A 14,957-nucleotide genomic window follows, 5' to 3' on the forward strand; every position below is an offset into this window, starting at 1 on the left:
CCATTAATATTATTTTCCACCATCCTATTTGACCTGCCAAAATGAACCACCTCACACTTATCTGGGTTGAACTCCATCTGCCATTTCTCCGCCCAGTCTTGCATCCTATCAATGTCTCGCTGCAACTTCTGACATCCCTCCACACTATCCACAACACTTCCAACCTTTGCGTCATCAGCAAACTTACCAACCCATCCCTCCACTTCCTCATCCAGGTCATTTATAAAAATCACAAAGAGTAAGGGTCCCAGAACAGATCCCTGGGGCACTCCACTGGTGACCGACCTCCACGTTCTCCCCATGTCTGCGTGGGTTTCCTGAGGGTGCTCCGGTTTCCTCCCACAGTCCGAAATACATGCTGGTTAGGTGCATTGGCTATCCTAAATTCTCCCTCAGTGTGCCCGAACAGGTGCCAGAGTGTGGCGACTGGGAAAATTTCACTGTAACTTCATTGCAGTGTTAATGTAAGCCTATTTGTGACACTAATAAATACATTTTAAACTCTATGATATTAAATGGCACAGTAGGCTCGAGAGGCTGAATGGTTTATTCCTGCTTCTTGTAATCTATTTGAAATTCGATCCGGGTTGGTGGTAAAAGGAAGGATCCTGAACTGATAACATTTGTGTTATATCTCTGTTACAGGAGGGCTTTTCATGTGACGATCGAAAAAGGTACAGGAGACCAAGAGAACATGTGACCAGAGCTGGCAACATCTCACTTGGATTTGGCTAATGGATCCTGCCACCTCACTGGGATCCTGTTCCCCGAGAGCTGCCCATTCTCCTTACACCCAAGTGCCTAGCCTTTAGCGTCGCCCAGACAGCAAATGTCACCCAAATTGTCGGAGGGTTCAGGGGAGCACGAGGTCGTACCCTGCTCGGATTTGTACTGTCCAGGAACCTGGCCCGATGTCTCCCACCCGCCCCCTTGGCATAAAACAGGAACCGAGTTGGAAACTGGCTGGGTAAACCCGCTGAATCACCACAGTGAACTGCAGCAGTCAGCGAGCCCCCTCCAGTATATTAGTCAGAGGGACAGTGATTGTGGCGGGAAATGCAAGCCTGGGAAGGTCTCCTAAACTACGATCCACACTGCCCTGCAAACAGGGCCAGCGATCCACAGCCAGGGGTATCCGACACACCCCACAGCCGCTGGGAGCATGGTTCCAAAACTGGGTTTGACAGCCACTGATGATTCTGGGGCAGGTTTCCCTGTCGAGCCAGATCGACTATGGGTCCCACACCATTTCCTGTGCTCTGGTGTCTCGATATTAATGACAACTCGCTGTACAATTATGTAACTTTATTATGAAAACATTGTCAGTAAACACGTCCATCGACTGAAATCCTCTGATTAATGCAGAGTCTGTGCCTCTGATAATGGTGCCGGGATTCTTGATTGTCTGTCAGAGCTGGAATGGGAATTAGCGTTCCTGGATGTTGCGTTATTGTCTCTGGCAGGGCGGTGGGGAGTTGGGAATCCGCTTAGCTCCAATTGACAGCCTGTTTAAAGGAGCCAGTTAAAGGGCTGGGGAAGGCGTCTCTCTGTCTGTCTGTAAATCACGAAACACCAATAGTCTCATGCACAGCAGTCTCTTTGAACAGAGTTCCTCAAGTGTTTATCTGTTGCCCTCTTAGATGTTCAGGACTGACATTTTTAAATATTCTAACAACCCTTCAAGAATGGGAGATAAGGAATTGTTTCTAGGTTTCTGTTCACAAGTCCTTAAAGGGTTCTCTGAAAATTCCCAGGAGTTGGGTAAATAGTTGGCAAGGTGAAACTGGCAGGGCGATAGGGAAAGAGCAGGCCAATCTGGATTATTGATATAGGCCTTTCAAAGAGGCAGGGCATGATGGGCCGAAAGGTCTTCTGTGCTGTGATACAATGGAATGGCAGCTTTTTTTAAAATACTTTTCCAATTCAATCAAATCAAATCCAATTCAGAGTCTCAACAAGTTGAGACATTTCCGATCCAGGCTGACAAGACAGGGCGAGCGACCAAACCACCCTGTCCTGGGCCTGATCTACATGAGCCAAGCTGATTGGAGAAGGGGGAGGTTCCTCCTCCAAGACTTACACAAACTTGGGGTGTCTCTCTGGGTGACGATGTTCCCGGTGATTGGCTGTCTCACTGATTGGCTCGACTGGTGACCTGTCTCTTGGTGATTGGCCCTCCCAGTGACAAATCTCTGTGATTGGCTCTGCCGGTTACGACTCTTGGGTGATTGGCTCTCACAGTGATGGGTTGCCTGGGTGACACACACCTCTCCTGGAGATGGGGCTCTCGTGGTGATGGTTACCACCCCCCCAGTCCCTCCTGGCCACGTTGCTGTCAAGGTGACGGGTTCTCCGGAAGACGATCAGCTTGCGGTGACGGGTTTCCGCTGCTGCTGGCACCGAATTCCAGTTTACTCTGACTCCCCGCTCCCGGCCGGTGGTTTGTTCCGGAGCCTTCCGCAGACGGCGATGACACGGTCGATGGCGAGCAGGCTCCTCAGGCACCGGATCACGGAGACCAGCAGGTACTGCTTGGCGGCCACCACCTCCAGGGGCCCCTCTACCGCTGGCGGCACTCCCTGCTCCCGAAGATTGGCTGCAAAGTTGGCGTGGGCCCGCAGGAAGTCCCTGCCTCGGTCTGCCCATGGGTGAAGGTGCCTGGGGACATTGAGCAAGGCGTCCGCAACGATCCTGCATGCCGCCCTGGTGTCAGGCTGCAGTTGGCTCTCGGCTTCACACCGGAGGAAATGGTGCATCAGGAACTCAAAGGCACCACCTGGGGGCAGAACACTACCGGCCGGTGGCTCCCATTCACTCAGCTCCCAGGGCACTCGCCAGGCTGGTGGATCTGCCAGCTGGCAGTGCGGTCCACCCTCACCACCAGTGACCGTCATGCCCTCAGTCTGATCCTCGGCTTTGCCCAGCTTTCTGGTTCCCTGTCTCTTGCTCCCTCTCTCCAGATCCCCAGTTCCCTGTCTCTCGCTCTCTCTCTCCAGATCTCCAGTTCCCTGTCTCTCACTCCCTCTCTCCAGATCCCCAGTTCCCTGTCTCTCGCTCTCTCTCTCCAGATCCCCGGTTCCCTGTCTCTTGCTCTCTCTCTCCAGGTCTCCAGTTCCCTCTGTCTCGTTCTTTCTCTCCAGATCTCCAGTTCCCTGTCTCTCACTCCCTTTCTCCAGATCTCCAGTTCCCTGTCTCTCGCTCTCTCTCTCCAGATCTCCAGTTCCCTGTCTCTCACTCCCTTTCTCCAGATCTCCAGTTCCCTGTCTCTCGCTCTCTCTCTCCAGATCTCCAGTTCCCTGTGTCTTGCTCCCTCTCTCAGGCCTGGGCAGGAGGAACATCAGCAGTTTGAAGGCACTGTGGATGACGTCACGATGTTGCTCTGCCAGTCCCAGGGCGGGCGCGCAGACTGCCAGGCAGTGGGCTCGCAAGCTGTGGCAGCACGGGAATCCCACCAGGACCTGCCCGCCAGACCCTAGAGGGGCTGGCCTGGCGAAACTGGCCGGCACGGTGTCTGCAGGCTGGGCCTCTGCCACCCGGGAGAGCGGCTGGGCCCCCGTCAGTCTCCTGACCAGGCACAGGTCCTCGTCCGGCAGGCAGTCCACAACCGAGACGCCGTGCCGACGAGCTAGCTCCAGCACGCAGGCCGGCTGCCGGGGCCCTGACAGTAACAGTCCCACCCCCAGGGCCCGCAGGCGAGCCAGGGCCTCCTCCGCCTGGGCCCGGGCCCAGTGCCGAGCCTCTGCCAGTCTGGCTGGTGACTCCAGCTGCAGGGTGTAACCGACCTCGGTCAGAGGGGGCAGCAGGCTGCTGGCTGCAACCAGCACTCTGGTCTCCCCCTGGCCACAACGCAGCGAGAAGCCGCGGCTCAGCAGCAGCCCCTCCAGCACCCTGCTGCTGCCCACAGGCAAGCCGGGCACCGTCGCCTGCAGGCCGGGGAAGCAGTCGGCTGCCAGGCTGAGTGCCGGCTCCGTCACCCCGTCCCCCAGGCACTGCAGGAACTCGCAGGCCAGCTGGGTCAGGAAGGGGGCGTGGGATGGGCTGACCTTGCCCCCAAAGTAGGCACCCAGGACCCGGGAAGCCTGTTCCCCGGGCAGGTAGGGTTGCCCGCTGGAGAGACGCAGGGCTGAGCCGCAGTGGGGGGCCAGGCGCCTGGTCAGTACCGGTCCCAGCACCTCCTGCTCCAGCCGGGCCAGCCCTCTGGCTAGCTGGAGTCGCCGGGCAGCCTGGCAGGCGGGCATCCCGTCTCCAGTCTCTGCTCGTGATGCCCGCAGCATGGCGGCAAGTAACAGGATGAAGGACTTGGCTCCATCTCCAACGAGGCTGCAGTGAGCTGACACACTCTGCACCATCAACCTGCAAGTAAAAGGACAAAACTCGATACAGATCATCAGCAATAAACACCACCCTGATCCTCAGCCTCGAAACCCCTCACTCACTAATACCCACTCTGCAAATACCACCCCGTAACTCCCACCCCAAAACCCCCATACTCTGTATTTAACCCCATGCTGTACCTGTCCTGGGAGTGTTTGATGGGTACAGTCGGAGTTTTAACAACACCAGGTTAAAGTCCAACAGGTTTATTTGGTAGCGAATACCATTAGCTTTCGGAGCGCTGCTCCTTCGTCAGATGGAGTGGAAATGTGCTCTCAAACAGGGCACAGAGACACAAAAATCAAGTTACAGAATACTGTAATACAGAATACAGTGTTCTGTAACTTGATTTTTGTGTCTCTGTGCCCTGTTTGAGAGCACATTTCCACTCCATCTGACGAAGGAGCAGCGCTCCGAAAGCTTATGGTATTTGCTACCAAATAAACCTGTTGGACTTTAACCTGGTGTTGTTAAAACTCCTACTGTGTTCACCCCAGTCCAACGCCGGCATCTCCACAGTGTTTGATGGGGCCAGTGTCGAGGGAGCTTTACTCTGTATCTAACCCTGTGTTGTACCTGTTCTGGGAGTGTTTGATGGGGACAGTGTCGAGGAAGCTTTACTCTGTATCTAACCCCGTGTTGTACCTGTTCTGGGAGTGTTTGATGTGGACGGTGTAGAGGAAGCTTTACTCTGTATCTAACCCCGTGTTGTACCTGTCCTGGGAGTGTTTGATGGGGACAGTGTAGAGGGAGCTTTACTCTGTATCTAACCCCGTGTTGTACCTTTTCTGGGAGTGTTTGATGGGGACGGTGTAGAGGGAGCTTTACTCTGTATCTAACCCTGTGCTGTACCTATCCTGGGAGTGTTTGATGGGGACAGTGTAGAGGGAGCTTTACTCTGTATCTAACCAATATGACACCACTTTGGTGCAAACCTGGCAGCCGGGTGTTCTAGTAGCAGTGACTCCAGTATCGTGCGCCCATCCTTGGTGATGAGGATATCTCCAGTGGCTCTGACAAACAGCACCTGACGACCGTGAGGCCCGAAACATTGCACCACGATACTCTCCAGGCTTTCGGCCGTTTGTACCAGTTTCTCAATCTCCATCTCACACTCAGACTGCAACTCCACACGCCCCATAGTCAACCTGGATCAGAGGAACAACACACACTGAAAATCAGTGAGGAACATTCATCAATTGTACTTTGCACAGTGAAATGGACCATTTAAAGTTTTTAAATTTACTTATGTTATTAGTGTCACAAGTAGGTTTACATTAACACTGCAATGAAGTTACTGTGAAAATCCCCTAATCGCCGCACTTCGTCGCCTGTTCAGGTACACGGAGGGACAATTTAACATGCCCAATGCACCTAACCAGCACTTTTTCGGACTGTGGAAGGAAACGGGAGCACCCAGAGAAAACCAACACACAGACGGGGAGAACGTGCAAGCTCCACACAGGCACTGACCCAAGCTGGGAATCGAACCCGGGTCCCTGGCGCTGTGAGGCAGCAGTGCAACTGATTGTGCCACCATGCTGCTGTAACTGTACACATTAGAGTAAAGCTCCCTCTGCACTGTCCCACCAAACACTCCCAGGACAGGTACAGCACGGGGTTAGATACAGAGTAAAGTTCCCTCTACACTGTCCCCATCAAACACTCCCAGGACAGGTACAGCACGGGGTTAGATACAGAGTAAAGCTCCCTCTACACTGTCCCCATCAAACACTCCCAGGATAGGTACAGCACGGGGTTAGATACAGAGTAAAGCTCCCTCTACACTGTCCCCATCAAACACTCCCAGGACAGGTACAGCACGGGGTTAGATACAGAGTAAAGCTCCCTCTACACCAGTGGTTCCCAGACTTTTTTCACTGAGCCGCACTTTCAGAATAAAAATTTGCTCGCGCCACACCGAATTTTTTATTGATAACAAATACATTCAAAAACAAAAAAAAACAACCCCTAGCAGTGCTTGATTCATAACATAGAACACAACTACTTTATAATATCATGGGACATCCAGAAAGTATAAAACAATGCAGCTACATAAAAACATGATTCAATCCCAAAATATACTTATAGACGAGCCTCTTACATATGTAACCTTAAGTAAGTATACAAACTCAACGAGAGGTGTGAGCTTGTTTTTGTCGGGTAATCTCATTTATATTAGTCTAATTTGAGACAAACAAACTCTCATCTCCTCATCAACACAAAGAAGCCTTTCTCTTTTCTGGTCTTTGATATTTGTCAGAGCTGAAAATCCCTGTTCACAACAATATGTCGTGGAGAACTGTAGAAAAATAGCAGAAGAATAACTAATGCTCTTGAAGAGATGCGTGGACACTGTTTCTGGTTGTATATCCAAAAAGAGTCCAGTGGCATACTGGACTCTTTTCATTTTCAAGGTGCGATCACTCGAAATGCAGGCCATTTCCTCCTCCTCAACCAATGTCAGACCTGAACAGCTGGAATTCGCAAAGAGGTCTCTAACCCAGTCAAATTTTTCTGCCGGCAACGATGGGAAGTAATGATCAATCTTTTCTACCATGTTGCAAGATGTTCCTGTATGAGGCCGTACAATTCATTGCTCGTTTTAAAACTTTTTACCAGTGGGAACATTTCGAGGTTATGTTGCATCGCTCTTCCGAGCCAGAGCTGAAGCTTTTTTTTGAATGCAGTTAGTTTGTCTGTAGTTGTGAGGATATTGTCATCGCGGCCTTGCATACTGGCATTGAGCACATTCAACCGGGAAAAGATATTGGCCAAATATGCCAGCTTTGCACACCAGTCATTGTCATCCAGTTGGTGGTACAATGGGTTCCCTTGTTCCAAAAATTCTCTTAATTCGTTCTTCAGTTCCAACACCCAATTTAAAACTTTTCCACGGGACATCCAGCCAACCTCCGAGTGCAGAATTAGGCATTGATGTTTTGATTCCATGTCTTTGCAGAGTTGAGCAAATAACCGCACCTTTAGTGGTTTTGCTTTGATGAAGTTCACAATGCGCATAATCTGATCTAGAACCAACTTCAAATCAGCTACAAGGGTCTTGGTGATTAATGCCTCTCTGTGTAAATAAGTGAGTTGATATTGCATCGAGATTTTTCTGTTTGATGAGTGCTGCCAAGCCTCTCACATTCCCTATCATACATGGTGCTCCATCCGTACAAATTCCAATACAAGAATCCCATGAAATCTCAACTTTTTCCAAATACTCAGACAAGGTTTGGGAAATATCTTGTCCTCTGGTATGTTTTTCAAGTTCCTTGCAAAATAGAAACTGTGTGATTATTTCGTCATTGTGAATGAGTCTGATATAGGCAAGCAACTGTGCTTTTCCACTAATGTCGGTCGATTCATCAACTTGAATGGCAAATTTAGAATTCTTCATACTTTCGGAAACACCCTTCTCAATATTAGCTGACATATCAACTATTCTTCTGCGAATTGTATTATCAGACAAAGGAATTTCCATAACTTCTCGCTCAGCATCATCACCAAACAAAGTTTTCACAATCAAGCTGCAGGCAGGCTGAATCAATTTTTCAGCTATTTTATGTGGTTTTGTCTGTTGAGCAACCAATTCAGCCACTTGGTAAGATACAATCTGCATCTTATCTGAGACTGTCATTTGTTTTTTGAAATATGATTGTTGGTATTTCTGCTGTTCCAAAAGCCTTTCAAAATATTGAACATCCTCGTTTGCCAGATTTCCATGTTTTGACAACAGATGTCTTTTCATCTTGCTTGGGATCATATTGGAATTGAAAAGCTTCTCACCACAGATCAAACACATAGGCCGAGGTACGTTTTTATCTCCAGTCCATGTGAAACCGAGACTCAGATAGCTCTCCATATATTGTCGACAAACTTTCTTTTTTGGAGGTTTGCTTGGGCCTGCTACTGGTGTAGAATTAAACGACTCTTCTTCAGCACTCTGTTCGAACGGCGACTCTGGATCACAACGTGGACTCGGATCATCCTCAGCATCACTTGATGCTCTTGCTCTCACTTTGGAAAAATATCTATCCATGTTTAAATGTTTCTTTGATTGTCCTTGAATCTTCCCGCCACACTTGCCATCCTCTCTCGCCGCACCAGTGTGGCGCGCCGCACCCTTTGGGAACCACTGCTCTACACTGTCCCCATCAAACAATCCCAGGACAGGTACAACACGGGACTGGATGAAGAATAAAGCACTCCCTGCACTGTCCCCATCAAAGACTCCCAGTGCAGGTAAAGCACAGGGTTACATAACAGCTCCTTCCTCCATATCCTGGCTGTCGAACCAACAGTGAAACTTCCTATGAAACTGTGCAGATTCCTGCCTTCAAAAGCATTATGAAAACACAGGTATTTGTCACTATTCGATCAGGTAATTGAGTCTGACCAGGGACTGTTGCACCTTGTAGGTGTACAGTACCTTCCACAGGTACTCACCTCCAGGTGGGGAATCTTCAGTCCAGTCCCTCGATGAGGGGCAGCTGCTGAAGTACTTCGCTGTGGTTGCAAATCCATCATGTCCGGCCTGGGAGAAATCAGATCACAGTAGAATTGAGATTTGGTGAAAAAAATTCAATGAAAGATAGACCCTCACTTCCTCACCTCAGGACATCCCAAAGCGTCTCACAGCTAATGACATACTCCGAGTGCGGCTGCCATTTTAATGTAGGCAACACAGCAGCCATTTTGTGCACAGCAATAAGGACTGAGGAGTATGAGTCGGCCTTTCTGCCCTTCAAGCCTGCTATGCCATTCATAAAGATGTGGCTGAAATGACTGTGGCCTCAACACCACCTTCCTCTCTACTCCCGCACCCCCCATGACCCTCAACTCCTTTATCTACTAAAAATCTGTCTAACTCAGTCTCGATCAGGCCTCCACTGCTTCCTGGGAAGAGGATCCCTCAGACTAACAACACTCAAAAGAGAAAAAAATTCATAGAATAAAATCATAGAATCCCTACAGTGCAGAAGGAGGCCATTCGGCCCATCGAGTCTGCACTGACCACAATCCCGCCCAGGCCTTATTCCCGTAAGCTCACATAGTTAACCTGCTTGTCGGTCTGAAACCGCGCGGCAATTTAGCATTGCCCACCTAATCTGCACATCTTTGGAGTGGGGAAGGAAACTGGAGCACCCGGAGGAAACCCATGCAAACAAAGGGAGAATGTACAAACTCCACACAGACAGTGACCCAAGGCCAGAATCGAACCCGGGTCCCTGGCGCCGCGAGGCAGCTGTGCCGTCCGACAAATCTCACCCACAAGAAGAACCATCCTCTTACTCTCCACCCTGTCAATCCCCTCAGGATCTTATACGTTTCGAGAAGATCATCCCTCATTCTTCTGAACTCCAGTGGGTCTAAGGCCAGCCTGTGGGGTAATCAGCCACAAATGTAACACATATACAGTGACCTTGATTCAGGGATACAGGATTCCATCCCCCCACCGCCCCCATTCTTCTGCATGTTAGCGGCTGTTGAGTATTTTACGTCACCTTTCCGGGGGAGGGGGTGATGCCTGTCGGTTTACGATCTCAGGCCAAAGGCAGCGCAGCACTCCCACAGGACTGCACTGGGTGTGTCAGCCTCGCGTTTCACGCCTGGCATAAAGCATAAAATAAATCCTCCTCATCCAATCAGACGATGCATGACTATCCAGTCAAACAGCCTTTCCCCCCCAACCTCGCAGCGATCCCCAACCTCGCAGCGATCCCCAACCTCGCAGCGATCCCCAACCTCGCAGCGATCCCCAACCTCGCAGCGATCCCCAACCTCGCAGCGATCCCCAACCTCGCAGCGATCCCCAACCTCGCAGCGATCCCCAACCTCGCAGCGATCCCCAACCTCGCAGCGATCCCCAACCTCGCAGCGATCCCCAACCTCGCAGCGATCCCCAACCTCGCAGCGATCCCCAACCTCGCAGCGATCCCCAACCTCGCAGCGATCCCCAACCTCGCAGCGATCCCCAACCTCGCAGCGATCCCCAACCTCGCAGCGATCCCCAACCTCGCAGCGATCCCCAACCTCGCAGCGATCCCCAACCTCGCAGCGATCCCCAACCTCGCAGCGATCCCCAACCTCGCAGCGATCCCCAACCTCGCAGCGATCCCCAACCTCGCAGCGATCCCCAACCTCGCAGCGATCCCCAACCTCGCAGCGATCCCCAACCTCGCAGCGATCCCCAACCTCGCAGCGATCCCCAACCTCGCAGCGATCCCCAACCTCGCAGCGATCCCCAACCTCGCAGCGATCCCCAACCTCGCAGCGATCCCCAACCTCGCAGCGATCCCCAACCTCGCAGCGATCCCCAACCTCGCAGCGATCCCCAACCTCGCAGCGATCCCCAACCTCGCAGCGATCCCCAACCTCGCAGCGATCCCCAACCTCGCAGCGATCCCCAACCTCGCAGCGATCCCCAACCTCGCAGCGATCCCCAACCTCGCAGCGATCCCCAACCTCGCAGCGATCCCCAACCTCGCAGCGATCCCCAACCTCGCAGCGATCCCCAACCTCGCAGCGATCCCCAACCTCGCAGCGATCCCCAACCTCGCAGCGATCCCCAACCTCGCAGCGATCCCCAACCTCGCAGCGATCCCCAACCTCGCAGCGATCCCCAACCTCGCAGCGATCCCCAACCTCGCAGCGATCCCCAACCTCGCAGCGACCCCCAACCTCGCAGCGACCCCCAACCTCGCAGCGACCCCCAACCTCGCAGCGACCCCCAACCTCGCAGCGACCCCCAACCTCGCAGCGACCCCCAACCTCGCAGCGACCCCCAACCTCGCAGCGACCCCCAACCTCGCAGCGACCCCCAACCTCGCAGCGACCCCCAACCTCGCAGCGACCCCCAACCTCGCAGCGACCCCCAACCTCGCAGCGACCCCCAACCTCGCAGCGACCCCCAACCTCGCAGCGACCCCCAACCTCGCAGCGACCCCCAACCTCGCAGCGACCCCCAACCTCGCAGCGACCCCCAACCTCGCAGCGACCCCCAACCTCGCAGCGACCCCCAACCTCGCAGCGACCCCCAACCTCGCAGCGACCCCCAACCTCGCAGCGACCCCCAACCTCGCAGCGACCCCCAACCTCGCAGCGACCCCCAATCCCACACCAATCCTCAACCCCACACCGATCCCCCGACCCCACACCGACTGCCACCCCCTAACCACACACCGATCCCCAACCCCGCACCAACCATAACCACACACCGACCCCTGACCCCACACCGACCCCTGACCCCACACCGATCCCCCAACCCCACACCGACTGCCACCCCCTAACCCCACACCGAATATAAGCACACACCGAACATAACCACACACCGATCCCCAACCCCGCACCAACCATAACCACACACCGACCCCTGACCACACACCGATCCTCAACCCCACACTGCCCACTATCCCCCTAACCCCACAGAATCCCAACCGCACACCGACCCCTGACCCCACACTGACCACCATCCCCCTAACCCCGCACCGACCCCTGACCCCACACCGACCCCTGACCTCACACGACCACCATCCCCCTAACCCCACACCAACACCTAACCCCACTCACCCCACGCCCACCCCCACCCCTGACCCCACCCGACCCCCACCCCTGACCCCACCCCCGACCCCACCCCCACCCCCGACCCCACATCCACCCCGACCCCACATCCACCCCCAACCCCACATCCACCCCCGACCCCACATCCACCCCGACCCCACATCCACCCCGACCCCACATCCACCCCCGACCCCACATCCACCCCCGACCCCACATCCACCCCGACCCCACATCCACCCCCGACCCCACATCCACCCCCGACCCCACATCCACCCCCGACCCCACATCCACCCCCGACCCCACATCCACCCCAACGCCCGACCCCACATCCACCCCAACCCCCGACCCCACATCCACCCCAACCCCCGACCCCACATCCACACCCACCCCAACCCCCGACCCCACATCCACACCCACCCCCGACCCCACACCCACCCCCGACCCCACACCCACCCCCGACCCCACACCCACACCCCCATCCACCCCCGACCCCACATCCACCCCCGACCCCACATCCACCCCCGACCCCACATCCACCCCCACCCCCGACCCCACATCCACCCCCACCCCCGACCCCACATCCACCCCCACCCCCGACCCCACATCCACCCCCACCCCCGACCCCACATCCACCCCCACCCCCGACCCCACATCCACCCCCACCCCTGACCCCACATCCACACCCACCCCCGACCCCACATCCACACCCGACCCCACACCCACCCCCGACCCCACACCCCCGACCCCACACCCACCCCCGACCCCACACCCGACCCCACACCCACCCCCGACCCCACACCCACCCCCGACCCCACACCCCCGACCCCACACCCCCGACCCCACACCCACCCCCACCCCCGACCCCACACCCACCCCCACCCCCAACCCCACACCCACCCCCGACCCCACACCCACCCCCACCCCCCCCCCCGACCCCACACCCCCCCCCCCGACCCCACACCCCCCCCCCCGACCCCACACCCCCCCCCCCGACCCCACACCCCCCCCCGACCCCACACCCACCCCCGACATCACACCCACCCCTGACATCACACCCACCCCGACCCCACCCCACACCCACCCCTGACCCCACACCCACCCCTGACCCCACACCCACCCCTGACCCCACACCCACCCCTGACCCCACACCCACCCCTGACCCCACACCCACCCCTGACCCATCATCCCCCTGATCCCACGCCGACCACTAACCCCACGCCGACCTCTCACCCCACGCCGACCTCTCACCCCACGCCGACCCCTAACCCCATGCTGACCCCTAACCCCACGCCGACCCCTAACCCCACGCCGACCCTTAACCCCACGCCGACCCCTAACCCCACGCCGACCCCTAACCCCACACCCGCAACCATCCACCCCCCCTTTCGATTTTGCAATATTTTAACTTAAAGAGAAATGGTCAGAAAAAAAAATGACACAGAATAAAAAGAAAACAATGTTCTGACCAAGCATCTATGGACCCGGAAACATTAACTCAGTTTCTCTCTTGCGAGATGTTGGCAGACCTGCTGTATTTTTCCAGTATCCTTGGTACTCGTTTGGAAATAAAACACTTTTAAAAAAACTTCCTGATGAATTTTCTGCGGATGGGGACCTGGAGGCTGATCCACCTCGGTTCCCTAAGAATCTCTAAGGTCCAATCCTGGAGGGTTGTGGTCACCCACTGTTTGGAGGGGTGGTAGCTGGATAAGGAGCTCTGTGATCTCCCGGGGAGGCGAAAGGCGCAGTAGGGGTTGCAAGCTTCTCCCTTTCCGGAGTCCAGGCTGGACTGGGCTATTGAAACAAAAACAGAAGTGCCAATAAACTGGAGCAGCATGGTGGCACAGTGGTTAACACTGCTGCCTCACAGCACCAGTGCGGATTCGATTCCAGCCAAGGGTAACTGTGTGGAATTTGCACGTTCTTCACGTGTCTGGGGAGAACCCCTGGGATTCCTCCGGGTGCTCCATATTCCTCCCAGAGTCCAAAGATGTGCAGGTTAGGTGGATTGGCCATGCTAAATTGCTCCTTAATGTCCAAAGAGGTGTTGGATAGGGGGATTAGTGGGGTAAATATGCAGGGTTGCAGGAATAGAGTGGTGGGGAGGGCCTGGATAAGAGCTGTTACAGACAAAACATATCAGCTCGCAAGAAACAATACTTTTCACTGTATCCCAATACATGCAACAATAATAAATCAAATCAAGATTCTCTGTCAGAGAGTCGGTGCAGGTTTGATGGGCCGAATGGCCTCTTCTCCACATTAGTGGTTCGATGGTAACTCAGCTGGTCTGGCTGCATCTGTGGAGAGAAAGACGCAGAGTTAACGAGTCCGATATGACCCTTTACAGATAAAGGCAAATGACTGCGGATGCTGGAATCTGAAACAAAAACAGAAAATGCTGGAAAATCTCAGCAGGTCTGACAGCATCTGTGGAGAGAGAATAAAGCCAATGTTTCGAGTCTGGATGACCCTTCATCAGAGCTGGCTACTGAATGAGTTCCATCCTTCAGACTGTACCTGAGGATAGGAATTATGCTGGAGGTCAGTGAGGAGCCAACCCTGGGGGAGGGGGGCACTGGGGATAATGAATCTCTCCCTCAGCCCCTGTGACTCTCACAAGGAGCTCAGCTAATCCAGCCCCTCTTATTGACCAACAGGTCAGCTTGCTTGACCTTCCCAGAGTGGCTGCGGCCTAGTCCCTCAGGCTGCACGCAGTTTTTCTCCCTCCTCCTCAGGCGGTCCTTCAGCCACCCCGGCGACACCAGGACCGCCCCCCCGGCCACCAAACCCGCGTGACCGCGGCGTGCCGTGGTGCTCTGATCGGGCCGGCCATCTTGGTAAAGGCAAGGCGTCGTACAGCCAACTTAGTGAGAGGGAGGCTGGCCATCTTAGTGAAGGAAAGTTCGGTCTGCCATCTTGGTAAGGGAGAGGGCCTGGTGGGCCGGCCATCTTGGTGAGGGGACGGGTTGTCATCATTGTGAAGGAAAGACCCGTCGGGCATCTTGGTGAGTGAG

The 14,957-nt window shown here is 54.6% G+C and overlaps 2 protein-coding genes across 5 annotated transcripts in view; one reads left to right on the forward strand and one right to left on the reverse strand.

The window, feature by feature from the left end:
* Window positions 1-1,348, forward strand: part of hsd17b8 (hydroxysteroid (17-beta) dehydrogenase 8) — a 46,923-nt gene extending 45,575 nt beyond the window's left edge. The window contains exon 14 of the mRNA XM_078217591.1: window positions 646-1,348. Within this exon, the coding sequence (XP_078073717.1) occupies window positions 646-662 (17 nt within the window). The 3' untranslated portion in view covers window positions 663-1,348. The remainder of the gene's footprint in view (window positions 1-645) is intronic.
* On the reverse strand, window positions 1,291-14,724 carry bbs10 (Bardet-Biedl syndrome 10). Of its 4 annotated transcripts, none has more exons than XM_078217592.1 (4): window positions 14,461-14,724; window positions 8,827-8,914; window positions 5,310-5,522; window positions 1,291-4,353 (listed from the first exon to the last, which is right to left on the reverse strand). In XM_078217592.1, the coding sequence occupies exons 3-4, from the start codon at window positions 5,513-5,515 to the stop codon at window positions 2,412-2,414; spliced, it is 2,148 nt and encodes a 715-aa protein (XP_078073718.1). In that variant the 5' UTR covers window positions 5,516-5,522; window positions 8,827-8,914; window positions 14,461-14,724; the 3' UTR covers window positions 1,291-2,411. The 4 variants fall into 4 exon arrangements, with proteins under 4 accessions (XP_078073718.1, XP_078073720.1, XP_078073719.1 ...); XM_078217594.1 differs by having other exon boundaries at window positions 14,561-14,703; XM_078217593.1 differs by lacking the exon at window positions 14,461-14,724 and adding an exon at window positions 9,885-9,984.
* Between the last annotated feature and the right edge of the window lie 233 nt (window positions 14,725-14,957).

The sequence above is a fragment of the Mustelus asterias genome, chromosome 8 (genome assembly GCF_964213995.1).
Source record: "Mustelus asterias chromosome 8, sMusAst1.hap1.1, whole genome shotgun sequence".
In the NCBI taxonomy this organism is placed as follows: Eukaryota; Metazoa; Chordata; class Chondrichthyes; order Carcharhiniformes; family Triakidae; genus Mustelus; species Mustelus asterias.

Bases quoted from the DNA above. Each gene is read 5' to 3' on its own strand.
- bbs10 (XM_078217592.1), bottom strand. From the start codon at position 5,515: ATGGGGCGTGTGGAGTTGCAGTCTGAGTGTGAGATGGAGATTGAGAAA. The intron at 4,354-5,309 runs GTTTGCACCAAA...TTTTACTTGCAG, and splicing joins CTAGAACACCCGGCTGCCAG to GTTGATGGTGCAGAGTGTGT.